At 33.5% G+C, this 14,088-nt stretch overlaps 1 protein-coding gene across 2 annotated transcripts in view; it reads left to right on the top strand.

Annotated features, from left to right (window-relative positions):
* Positions 1-14,088, top strand: part of CPNE8 (copine 8) — a 236,797-nt gene that overhangs the window by 198,760 nt on the left and 23,949 nt on the right. Inside the window, exon 17 of one of the 2 annotated variants that reach the window (XM_045467287.1) lies at positions 7,613-8,904. The exons of the other annotated variant lie outside the window; for it this stretch is intronic. Coding sequence (XP_045323243.1) covers positions 7,613-7,616 — 4 coding nt within the window. The 3' untranslated portion in view covers positions 7,617-8,904. Of the gene's footprint in view, positions 1-7,612; positions 8,905-14,088 lie in introns of those variants that run through there. 2 annotated transcript variants of the gene reach the window in all.

Below are 14,088 nucleotides of genomic sequence, written 5' to 3'. Positions count from 1 at the left end.
GTGATATGAAAACTCAGTTCTCTGTTTAAAGGTTCTGGTACTGAATCATCTCCATACTGGACATCATGAGTGACTTAAATGTGTTCTACTTTCCATTATCTGGGACATAGACAAGATACTAAAATACCCCTGTATTGGGGCTGACCTCAGTGGAACTCTGCTGTGGAAGTCCACCTCAGGTTGACAATGATACATTGATGACCATTTTCTGAGTGTTTTTGAAATATTAGCTCAGGTTTTTGAAATATTTCCACCCACAATCTGTTTTAAGTTATGAATTTTACATCTCAACTCTGGACACAAACAACTGAAAAAAAAAGGATTATTTATGGAATAATACTTATCATATATTTCCTTTTTATTTCTATGGTGTCCTATTATTTTATTTCTATGGTGTCCTAATATATAATTTATTGTCAAATTGGTTTCCATACAACACCCAGTGCTCATCCCAACAGGTGCCTTCCTCAATACCCATCACCCACTTTCCCCTCTCCCCACCCCCCCAATCAAGCCTCAGTTTGTTCTCACCTTTTAAGAGTCTCTTATGGTTTGCCTCCTTTCCTCTCTGTAACTTTTTTCCCCCCTTCCCCTCCCCCATGGTCTTCTGTTAAGTTTCTCGGGATCCACATATGAGTGAAAACATATGGTATCTGTCTTTCTCTGCCTGGCTTATTTCACTTAGCATAACACTCTCCAGTTCCATCCATGTTGCTACAAATGGCCATATTTCATTCTTTCTCATTGCCAAGTGTAGTATTCCATTGTATATATAAACCACATCTTCTTTATCCATTCGTCAGTTGATGGACACTTAGACTCTTTCCATATATGACTATTGTTGAAAGTGCTACTATAAACATTTTGGTACAAGTGCCCCTATGCATCAGTAGTCCTGTATCCCTTGGGTAAATTCCTAGCAGTGCTATTGCTGGGTCATAGGGTAGCTCTATTTTTAGTTTTTTGAGGAACCTCCACACTGTTTTCCAGAGCGGATGCACCACTTTGCATTCCCACCAACAGTGCAAGAAGATTCCCATTTCTCCACATCCTCTCCAGCATCTATAGTCTCCTGATTTGTTCATTTTAGCCACTGTGACCAGCTTGAGGTGGTATCTGAGTGTGGTTTTGATTTGTATTTCCCTGATGAGGAGTGACGTTGAGCATCTTTTTATGTGGCCATCTGGATGTCTTCTTTAGAGAAGTGTCTATTCATGTCTTCTGCCCATTTCTTCACTGGATTATTTGTTTTTTGGGTGTGGAGGTTGGTGAGTTCTTTATAAATTTTGGATACTAGTGCTTTATCCAATGTGTCATTTGCAAATATCTTTCCCCAGTCCGTCAGTTGCCTTTTAGTTCTGTTAATTGTTTCCTTTCCAGTGCAGAAGCTTTTTATCTTCATGAGGTCCTAGTAGTTCATTTTTGCTTTTAATTCCCTTGCCTTTGGAGACGTGTCAAGTAAGAAATTGCTGCGGCTGAGGTCAGAGAGGTTTTTTCCTGCTGTCTCCTTTAGGGTTTTGATGGTTTCCTGTCTCACATTCAGGTCCTTCATCCATTTTGAGTGTATTTTTGTGAATGGTGTAAGAAAGTGGTCTAGTTTCATTCTTCTGCATGTTGCTGTCCAGTTCTCCCAGCACCATTTGTTAAAGAGACTTTTTTCCATTGGATATTCTTTCCTGCTTTGTCAAACATTAGTTGGCCATACACTGGTGGGTCTAATTCTGGAGTCTATATTCAATTCCGTTGGTCTACGTGTCTGTTTTTGTGCCAATACCATACTGTCTTGATGATTACAGCTTTGTAGTAGAGGCTAAAGTCTGGGATTGTGATGCCTCCAGCTGTGGTTTTCTTCAATATTACTTCGGCTATTTGGGGTCTTTTGTGGTTCCATACAAATTTTAGGATTGCTTGTTCTAGCCTTGATAAGAATGCTGGTCAAATTTTGATTGGGATTGCATTGAATGTGTAGATTGCTTTGGGTAGTATTGACATTTTAACAATATTTATTCTTCCAATCCATGAGCACGAAATGTTTTTCCATTTCTTTGTATCTTCTTCAGTTTCCTTCATAAGCTTTCGAAAGTTTTCAACATACAGATCTTTTACATCTTTGGTTAGGTTTATTCCTAGGTATTTTATGATTCTTGGTGCAATCATGAATGGGATCAGTTTCTTTATTTGTCTTTCTGTTGCTTCATTTTTTGGTGTATAAGAATGCAGCTGATTTCTGTACATTAATTTTGTATACTGTGACTTTGCTGAATTCATGTATCAGTTCTAGTAGACTTTTGGTGGAGTCTATCGGGTTTTCCATGTATAGTATCATGTCATCCGCAAAAAGTGAAAGCTTGACTTCATCTTTGCCAGTTTTGATGCCTTTGATTTCCTTTTGTTGTCTGATTGCTGATGCTAGAACTTCCAACACTATGTTAAACAACAGCAGTGAGAGTGGATGTCCCTGTAGTGTTCCTGATCTCAAGGGGTAAGCTCTCAGTTTTTCCCCATTGAGGATGATATTAGCTGTGGGCTTTTCATAAATGGCTTTGATGATGTTTAAGTATGTTCCTTCTATCCCGACTTTCTTGAGGGTTTTTATTAAGAAAGGATGCTGAATTTTGTCAAATGCTTTTTCTGCATCGATTGACAGGATCCTATGGTTCTTATCTTTTCTTTTATTAATGTGATGTATCACATTGATTGATTTGCAAATATTGAACCAGCCCTGCAGCCCAGGAGTGAATCCCACTTGATCATGGTGAATAATTCTTTTTATATGCTGTTGAATTCGATTTTCTAGTATCTTGTTGAGAATTTTTGCATCCATATTCATCAGGGATATTGGCCTGTAGTTCTCTTTTTTTGCTGGGTCTCTGGTTTGGGAATCAAAGTAATGCTGGCTTCATAAAATGAGTCTGGAAATTTTCCTTCCCTTTCTATTTCTATTATTTTTTGTTATTTTTTTTAATATATATACAGGTCTTGACCCACAAAATTGATTTCAAAATCCACTAATGGGTCATTACCTGTAATTTGAAAAACATATCCTAGCTAATTATATTAGCCTATGTGAGTAGTGTCATCTGTACTCTATTTCCTAGTTTTTTGATGTTTGTCAAATAAAGCAGTATCAAAAAATAATATTAGTACAAAATAAATTATAGTTGTCTCATTCTCTCTCACCCAGTACTATACAGATGACTGTCTTTTATAAAAAGATAGAAAAATGATAGGATTTCTTTTGTGTGAATTCATGCTAGTCATGATAAATGATCTCGAGGGTTTACTAGTTAATTTTATATTTTTTACCCTGGATATCTCTACTATTAAAATTAAACTTTTAGATATACAATTTCTAGCTGCATTTCTATATATCATTTAAAACTGTAGGCTCTATACTGTCCTATTACCATTTTTCATGTATTGTCTAGCATTTTAAGAAATTCTCAAAGATAGGGATAGATGCCAGCTAACTATCAGATTCTCAGCAATAATCCATGATCTAATAATTCTTTATTATTTTTTTAATGAGAGAAAATAAGAAACACATAAGATACAGCTTTTGAGGAATCCTCTTTTCCTTCCAATACAATCTGAAGTCTCATGTATCTATGTCTTATTATGAAGCTACATAAGAAATGCTTTACTCCTTTATCTTTGAGAATAGGTTTACTTTAATTTTTAAACTTTTTATTAAGACAGACAATTTCTGTCTGACCCAAACTCACCATCCAAAAAATTTATCAGTTTAAAAGACAAGGTACTATTTTTTCTAAATCATGAGAAGTTCCATAGTTAGAGTGTATGAGACTCCTGTTTTAAATAAAACTCAGTGAGTATTTTGTTACTTTGAAATGCATTTATCATTTCTTCAACATGCCCATCATATAGGAGGTAAGTGTACTTAACAAATGTTTAATAACTGAATTCTGTATGTTAAGGTATTTGTCATTAAAAATACATTTTGTAAAATAAAAAGCAAATGGTTTTTTATTTGATTTTTTTCTTCTTATAAAGTGTGTTTTCTATATTGATAAAAGCTTAATTTGTGATAGTTTTCTATTAACATTTTGAAGAATTCTTATTCTTTTTAAGAATAATAATTTTAACCGTATGCTCATTTTTAGAACTTAAATCTATTTTATAAGACTACTGACTTTTTAGATAATATTGAAATAACAATATTGTGAGTTAACACCCAAAGCATCATGTTTGTGAAACTTGAAAGTTCTTTGTGATGTTCTGAGGTTATCCAACCACTTGCTTCTAATTTCCTGTCTTACCAGTTTTCCTTTCATAGAGTTGTCTAGGGAATAACATTTCAGACAATGTAAAAATCCCAGTCAACATCCATTGGTGCCCTGTGACAAGTTTAAGTTTGAATACTTTGGTTTGGTATTTAAGAACTTTTAATATCCAACTACCACCACTCATCCACTCTGATTTCCCTCCACATTCTCCCAAATGTGCCATACTTCAGCCATAGAGAATCATTACTTCTGAGCTACGAATTATTTTATGAATACCTTTATCAAAACACTCACTAATTTGATTCCACTCAATTGTTACATGTAGATTTTTTTCTCCACTGAAGACAGGAATTGTGACTTAATTATATATATATATATATATATATATATATATATATATATATGTGTGTGTGTGTGTGTGTGTATACACACACACATATATATAAATACCATATGTTATAAATTATATTTAAATTAAATTATATTTAATATTTATAATAATAATATATTTATAATGTATATGTTATAAACCAACATAAAGCCCAATTCTTTGCATTTACTGATAAATCCACACCTATTTGTTTAATTGAATCTTCTGTACATCATGCATTATAACTACATTTTTTTTTTTTTTTAATTTTTTTTTTTTTTTTCCAACGTTTACTTATTTTTGGGACAGAGAGAGACAGAGCATGAATGGGGGAGGCGCAGAGAGAGAGGGAGACACAGAATCGGAAACAGGCTCCAGGCTCTGAGCCATCCGCCCAGAGCCCGACGCGGGGCTCGAACTCACGGACCGCGAGATCGTGACCTGGCTGAAGTCGGACGCTTAACCGACTGCGCCACCCAGGCGCCCCATAACTACATTTTAATAAGCGAGTTTATAATAGAAAACTAAAGGAACTGTTAATGATAATACTTAGTCTATTTTAATGACCTATGGAAAATGTGATTGTGCTAGATACCTACTGTATGAGGCAGGGTCCTCAGGAGAAACAGAACTAATAAGACATACAAATATAGATATATAGATAAAGAAATTTATTTTAAAGAATTGGCTCATGCAATAGTAGGCACTGACAAATCAGAAATTTGTAGGGAAAGCTGGCAGGTTGGAAACTTAGGTAGGATGATATTCTTGCAGTTTTGAGTCAGAATCCCTTTTCCTTTGGGAAAACCGTTTTTGTTAAGGCCTTCAACTGATTGAATGAAGCCCATCCACATTTTTGAGATAGTCTCATTTACTTAAAGTCATCCAATTGTAGATATTAACTACATCTTCAAAGTAGCTTCACGGGAACTAGATAACTGGCTATCAGAGCCTAACCAAGTTAACATGTAAGACTATCATGCCTACCAAAACTAATGCATGACCGTTATGTTGTACACTGAAAACAAATTTAAAATCAGAAAAATCCTTTCCATGTATGAATTTATTAATACACGTAATATCTATAACACTATGTTTAATTCTCAATAACTAGCAATAGGAGGAAGAAACATGTTAAGGAAATCATGTGTCTATAGAGACATGGTTGTAATGGAGTGGAGTTTACTCATCCGCTGACTAATGTCAGTGCCCTCTTGGATATATGGCGATTACTATTTTTACATTCCTGTTTACATCATCAAACTTTCTCTTCATCTAGAATTCTACCTCAATAACTTTAAGTTATTTGAAATATATTTTGTTGGTATTTTTTACCAGCTTATAACTTGAAAATAAACTAATATACCAATGAAAGTATCAATTATCTTTTCAGGCCATTATGAAAATTTTACTATTTTCTTCCCTTGACTTGAATAATATGCATTATTTCCTAACTACTAGTCCTCTGTTTCTTGTGCCTAACCAGTTATTAGTTTTGAGGCTGTCATATTTCAGTTTCTATGAGGGATCTATCAATTTCTAACTACTGACTAGATATTTGTATCTAGATATCTAGATGCAGGTAATCAACTAAAATTAATTTTCAGTTTTGAACCCATAGTCTGTTTCAGACAATGTGCTCAATGCCATCATGTGGAATATTTGTTTTAATCTTCACAATAACTCTATGAGCTGTCAATAGTGTTATTATTCCTATTTTATTGATGACAAAATGGATATGGAAGAGTGGCCATTTGAGGTGGAGCTAAAATTCCTAACAGAATAATCTTATCCCAGATAACTGTTATGATGCCTTGCATAAACTTAAGCCCTTTTATCTGTGCTCCAAAGATAAAGGCACATAAAAGAAAGTACAACAAAACTACATATGGTGTGGACACAGTCTGTCACTTCATCACACTGCCAAAAATACAACTTTGTAACATAAAAATTACTGTTACTTTGTATTGAAATATTTACGTATTAAGATTTAACTAGTAAGATTTAATTACTATTAAAATTTAATTCATTGCATATATCAAAAGTAAACTACCTAAATAAAACATTCTTGAGTCAGTTTCTTATCTTGTTGCCCTCTTTATTCCTATGAACCAATAGTAAGCTGAAAGAATATCCCACAAATCTGAACCAACTACTTATGCACTTTTATAAACATGATCCCAGAAAGTTGCCTGACAAAAGACTCCAGGGGAATGCCTTTGAATTCCAAACCCCTGACAAAGTTAACCTCTCTCTCAGATTTATCACAGTAATATTAAAATATAAATTATGGATTGCCTATATATGAAAAAAGACATTTAGCAGGCTTTTAATAATAAAAGTTTTAATTATGCAATTTACAGAAAGATTCATCATCAGTTTCCTTTAAGCAGCAAGCTTCTTTAATACCTTTAAAATATAATTTGAATCTGCAAGAGTATATATCAGGGTTACCTTCTGGAAGATAGATTGAGATGTGATCAGCCTCTACTTTCTACTTAGCACATTTCTGTAGCATTTCAATTATTTTATCACAAATTATAATATTTTAAAGTGGGCTAAATTAGAAGAAATGGTAGCACAAAATATGATTTTGTTTGAAACTTAGCTTTACTTGCAAAGTGCAACAATATGTCAATGCATACGGCAAATGCCATAGAAATCATGGCAAGTTTTAAAAGATTAATTTATGGTGCTTTTGGTGATAAAGACTAAAATAGATTGAATAGTTCTTATGTAAAATGAAATTTATTTTCAAATTAGTGCATCTGGCAGTAGTGAGAGCCACACAATAAGCTCATATATCTTTCTACAGCATTCGAAGTTAAGAAATATAAAACATTAATAAAAGCACATGTTTATTATAAAGTAAAATGCAGAATCCCTATGAAGTTTTAAGATAAACAACAAAGAGAAATTCCAGGTTTACTATATCTGCTTCAGGTTCTATTCCTAACTCTTCTGGTGGTATGAATATATTCTCTCCTTCTCTTAGGTAAATAGTTTCTGGTGAATCAAAAGAAAACCAAAATGAAAATATATTAAACTCAGCAATGAAAAGACATGGAGTGGCTGGATGGATAAAAAACAAGTCCCAACTATATGCTGTCTACAAGAAACTCAACTTAGATCTAAGGACATACATAGGCCAAAAATGAAGGGATGAAAAAAGATACTCCATGCACATGGTAACCGAAAGAGAGCAGGGAGGGTGGCTATACCTCTATCAGAGAAAATAGACTTTAAGTCAAAAACTGGCACAAAAGGCAAAGAAGGTTATTACATAATAAAAGGGTCAGTTTATGTGATATGTTGATTGATATACACAGGTATCCTCCAGTTTTCAAAAGTTCACATTACACCACTTCACTTTTATAAAAGACCTATATTAGGATCTGTTTCCACTAACCAAAAGAAATCCAGAGATTTTTGCTTTTATGAAATAGATTGCAGTATTTGTTTTACTGCAAGCGGTCATAGAGGCACCGTGCATCACGAGCATGAGAGTGATGCCACCAGGCCCCTTCCCTGGGAACTACACTCAGCATCTCCTCATCAAGGTGCCTTAGCTTTGAACCATGTCTGTGAACATCTGTGCTTTATCTCCACTTATTCTGTGCATCTGTTAGCAAGATGTGTCCTAAGGTGTCAGAAAATCTAAGATAGACTATTGTTTAGGTCTGGGAACGAACACTCAAAATTTCCATATAAGCTAATGGTACTTGCTTTTTTTTTTCTACTTTATACCATTTCTGCATATAGAAGATTTCATAGGAAAGCTTTACTTTCTGATAGTGGGAGAAACGTTCATATTCATGAAGTATTATTCAGCCTTAAAAAAGGAGAGCCTACCATTTGCAACAACATGGATGAACCCGCATAATGTTATGCTAGGTGAAATAAGCAAGACTTAGGAAGAAAAATGCATGATCAGTGAAAATCACTGCATGATCTCATTTATATGTGGAATTTTAAAAAGTTTAATACATAGAAGTAGAAAGTAGAATGGTGGTTAGCAGGAGAGGGGAGGTAGGGAAAATAGAGATATTGGTCAAAGGATACGGAGTTGCATTATGTAGGATGAATAAGTCTAGAGATCTAATATGTTGCATGATGACTACGGTGAAATACTGTATTGAATACTGGAAATTTGCTAAAATAGTAAATATGGGAACTATGTGAGGAGATATGTTAATTAGCGTGATTGTAATAATCATTTTACTATGTATATATCAAACCATCATGTTATATATCTTAAATAAATAAAATATTTATCTTGAAATGAAATTTTTCTGAAAAAGTATCAACAGGAAGATATAATCATTATAAATATGTATGCACCCAATATCAAAGCACCTAAGCAAAAAATTGACATGTATGAAGGGACAAATAGACTCTAATACAATAATATTAGAAGACTTCAGTACCCCACTTTTAATAATGAATACATCATCCAGATAGATGATCAATAAGGAAACTGCAAACTTGAGCACCTCTCTGGACCAAATGGACCTAACAGATATATACAGAATATTCCACTCAGTAGCTCCAGAATACATATTCTTTTCAAGCACGCATGGCACATTCTCTAGGATAGATTATAGGACACAAGGCAAGTCTTAATAAATTTAAGAAGATTGAAATAATTCCAAGTCTCCTTTGCAAACACAGTAGAAAAAAAAAGAAATCAGAAAGATTCATTAATGAATAGAAATCAACATACTCTCGAATGTCCACTGAGTCAAAAAAAAAAAAAATACAAAAGGAATTGGGGAATATCTTGAGATAAATGAAAGAACAATATACCAAAACTTACAGAACATTGTAAAGGCATTATTAAGAGGAAAGTTTATAGCAATAAACATTGCATGTTAATAAAGAAGAAAAATCTTAAAGGATCTAACTTTACACCAAAAGGAACTAAAAGAAGAAGAAAAAGTACAGGTTAGCAGAAGGAAAGAAATAATAATAATTAGAGCAGAAATAAATGAAATAGAGAATAGAAAAACAATAGAAAAAATTGACAAAACTAAGAGTTGGTTTTTTGAAAAGGTAAACAAAACTGACCAACCCTTAGACTAAGAAAGGAAAGAGACAAGACTCAAAAAAATGAAAGAGAAAACATTACAACTGATTTCACAGGAATAAAAAATATCATAAGGGATTATTATAAACAATTGTACTTTAACAAATTGGACAACCTAGAAGAAATGGATAAATTCCTAGAAATATACGATGTACCAAGAATACATCAAGAGAAATAGAAAGGATGTACATACCAATAACAAGGAGAATGAATCAGTTATCAAAAAGTCTCCCAACAAAGAAAAGGCTCAGGGCCAAGTGACTACAAGGCATATCTTACCAATGATTTAAAGAATTAATACCAATTCTTCTTAAACTGTTACAAAAAAAAAAATAGAAGAGCAAATACTTCCAAGTTCATTTTATGAAGCCAGCATTACCCTGATAATAAAGTCAGACAAAGGCACCACAAGAAAACTACAAACCAACATCCTTGATAAACATGGATGTCAAAATCTTCAACAGATTATTAGCAAACTGAATACAAGAGCACATTCAACGAATTATAAACATGACCAAGTAGGATTCATTTCTAGCATGCAAAGATGGTTTGACATATGCAAATCAATAAATATGATACAACACATTAACAGAATGAGGGACCAAAATCTCATGACCATTTCAAAAGATAGAGAAAAAACATTGATAGAATTCAACAGTCTTTCCTGATAAGAACTATCAACAAATTAGGTACAGAAGGAATTTACCTCAACACAATAAAGGTCACAGCTAACATCATACTTAATGATTAAAAAAAAAAACCAAAAACTAAAAGCTTTCCTCTAAAATATAGAACAAAGCAAGGATGCCCATTCTTCCACGTCTATTCAACATGTCTCTGCAAGTCTTAGCCAGAGCAATTGGACAAGAAAAATAAGTAAAAGTCCTCCAAATTATAAAGGAAAAATAAAATTACCTCTGTTTACAGATGATGTGATCTTACATGTAGAAAACCCTAAAGACTGAAGGAAGTAAAACAAAGCAAAATAAAACAAAGCAAAACAAAAAGAAAACCCATTTACTGATGAACTCAGTAAAGTTGCAGGATACATAATCAACCTGTAAAAAAGTTGCATTTCTAAACAAATAACAAACTATCTGAAAAGGAAATTAAGAAAATAATCCCGTTCATAAAAGCACCAAAAAAGTAAAATAAAATACTTAGGCATAAACTTAAGGAAGTAAAAGGCTTTTATAGTGAAAACTATGAAACATCAATGAAAAAATTAAAGCAGACACAGTTAGATGGAAAGACATGCCATATTTATGGATTAGAAAAATTAATATTGTGTAAATGTCCATACTACCCAAAGTGTTCTACAGATTCCGTGCAATCCCTACCCAAATCTTAATGATATTTCTTGCAGAAATAAAGACAAAAAAAAACAATCCTAAAATATATGTGAAACCACAAAGGACCTTGAATAACTGAAGCAATCTTGAGAGAGAACAAAGCTGGAGGCAAGCATCACAGTCTGATTTTAAAACATATTCCAAAGGTGCAATAATTAAAACAGCAAGGTACTGATATAAAAAAAATAAGCGTCTATACCAATAGAATAGAATAGAGATGCCCAGACAAAAACCTGCAGGTTTTTGCCAAAAGTGCCAAGAATACAAAATGAGGAAAGAATTATTTCAATAATTGGTGTTGGGAAAACTGGATATACACGTGAAAAAGAATGAAATTGGAGCCTTTTACTACCACTCACACAAATTAACTGAAAATTGAACGTAAGACATGAAACTATAAAACTCTTAGAATAAAAGAGAAAACCTTGACATTGGTCTTGGCAATGATTTCTTTGTCTTGGCAATGATTTCTTGGGTATGACACCAAAAGCATACGCAGCAAAAGCAAAAATAGACAAGTGGGACTACATCAAAGTAAAAAGTGTCTACACAGCAAAAGAAACCATCAACATAATGAAAAGACAACCTACAGAGTGTGAGAAAATATTTGCAACTTATATATTTGATAAGGGGTTCATTTCCAAAATATATAGGCAACTCATACAACTCAATAGCAAAAATACAACTAATTTAGAAATGGGCAAAGTTCTGGCACCGACATTTCTTCAAAGAAGGCACACAAATGGCCAATAGGTATATACAAAATGCTCAATATTTCTAATCATCAGGGAAATGCAAATCAGAACCACAGTGAACTATCATTACTTTACACTTGTTAGCATGGCTATTATCAAAAAGTCAAAAAGATAGTAAGTGTTGGCAAGGATGTGAAGAAATTGGAACCCTTGTGCATGGTTGGTGGGAATTTTAAATTAGTGCAGCTGCTATGAAAAACCAACATAGAGATTTCTCAAAAAATATAGAGCTACCAGAAATCCCACTTCTGAGTATACATCCAAAAAAAACTGAAATCAGGATCTCGAAGAAGTGTCTGTAGCATTATTCACAACTACCAAGATATGCCAATGGGCAACAATGCGATATTGTGCACTTATATTTTTGTTAAAAGGGTAGATTTTGTATCAATATTTTTTTTGCCATGTGCACACACACAAAGGGGACACAGGAAAATTTAAGAAGTGGTATACTTGTTACTGTGATTGTTTTGATGGTAACATGAATTTATGAATATGTCCAAACTCATCAAGTTGTATATCTTAATTCTGTGCAGTTTTTTTTGTATACCAATTATACCTCAATAAAGCTGGGGGAAAAACTATACTAACAACTGAGACTTTATGGGTGATCAGAAGTGTTGGAAGAGAAATAAAAAGTAAATACCAAAAAAAAAAAATTCAGACAGTTAAGCCACTTGAAATGATATTTATAGAAATGCATAATATTTTACTTTCTGTATTGTTTCTGAATCTGGTAAAAATTTGCCATTTTAAGAGCATCATTTGGTAAGAAGAGCAGAAAAGCTACATTATTGTACTCAGAAGTACACATAAAACCCTGTTTCTGAAACATAGTAAGAAATACTTTTTAAAAATAATGGGTATTGGGGCACCTGCATGGCTCACTAGGTTAAGAGTCTGACTTTGGCTCAGGTCGTCATCTCATAGTCCATGGATTAGCCCCGCGTGGGGCTCTGTGCTGACAGCTCAGAACCTGGAGCCTGCTTCAGATTCTGTGTCTCCCTCTCTAATTGCCCCTCCCCTGCTCATTCTCTCTCTCTCTCTCTCAAAAATAAATAAACATTAAAAATTTAAAAAAATAATGGGTATTTAAAAATTAAAAACGAATACCTGACAGAGATTACCTGACTTTTTTTAGTAAGAAAAAAAGCTAAGCATTAAATAGAATAGCCTCAGATCTGGTTTCGACTGTTTTTCATTGATTGTGTAACCATCAAACTTATAAATTCCTTAATGGAGAAGATCATTTGTTCAATATTGTGGGAATAGTTTTGACTATACATTGTGGAACCAGTTCAATGCTATTTTTATAGGGTGTGAACATGACACTTACTGTATTCTCTTGATCGGTCTATGAAATTACCATTTTGTTAGCTGCATGAGCAATTATGAGTTTCTCTAGTCTACGGAAAAGTTGTAAATACTTTTCTTGTCCATATCGTTGTTAATTCTGCTCTCCAAGAAATAAGTTTTGCCCTGACATATGTGATTCGTCTGTCCCTGATCTGCTCAAATTTGATTCCTTTGGGTACTTCAGGTTATGAAGGAATTTTATTGGTAAAAAGTAGATGTTTTCTTGAACCCAATTTCTCTGTGATACTATCTTTCTGTGATTCTATGATACATAAATATTCAATGAGTTTTACAGAAGTCAACCAAAGTCTTCTCATTTACTGTTTATCTCCTAAGAGTACCATAATGCTTGCTTGTTACTAGATATGACCTGCATACTAATTATATTCTAAAAATCATAAAAGTTATCCTGTTGAGGGGCACCTGGGTGGCTTAGTCAGTTGAGCGTCCAACTCTTGATTTCCACTCAGGTCAGGATTTCACAGTTGGTGAGTTCGGGCCCCATGTCAGGCTCTGCACTGGCAGTACAGAGCCTGCTTGGAATATATATTCTCTCTCTCTCTCTCTCTCTCTCTCTTTCTCTCAATAAGTAAATTAACTTAAAAAAAAATAAAAGCATTGTCTTAAAAAAAAAAAAAGGTATTCTTGTTGAGAATATAATCTAGATACCCAAAAAGTAGAACACAATGGAAAAAAGAGGTATAATAAAACATAACATGCATAAAATTCACCTCTAAATTACTATTACTTGGTGAGAACTCTGATAAACTTCAAGAACTAGAATATACTCATTTTTTAAAAAAAATTTTAATGTTTATTTATTTATTTTGAGAGAGAGACAGAGCGTGAGCGGAGGGAAAGAGAAAGACACAGAATCCAAAGCAGCCTCCAGCCCTGAGGTGCCAGCACACAGCCCAACACA

The sequence above is a fragment of the Leopardus geoffroyi genome, chromosome B4 (assembly GCF_018350155.1).
Source record: "Leopardus geoffroyi isolate Oge1 chromosome B4, O.geoffroyi_Oge1_pat1.0, whole genome shotgun sequence".
NCBI lineage: Eukaryota > Metazoa > Chordata > Mammalia > Carnivora > Felidae > Leopardus > Leopardus geoffroyi.
Note: the sequence above shows the minus strand (reverse complement) of the source record. Positions and strands in the feature narration are given on the sequence as shown.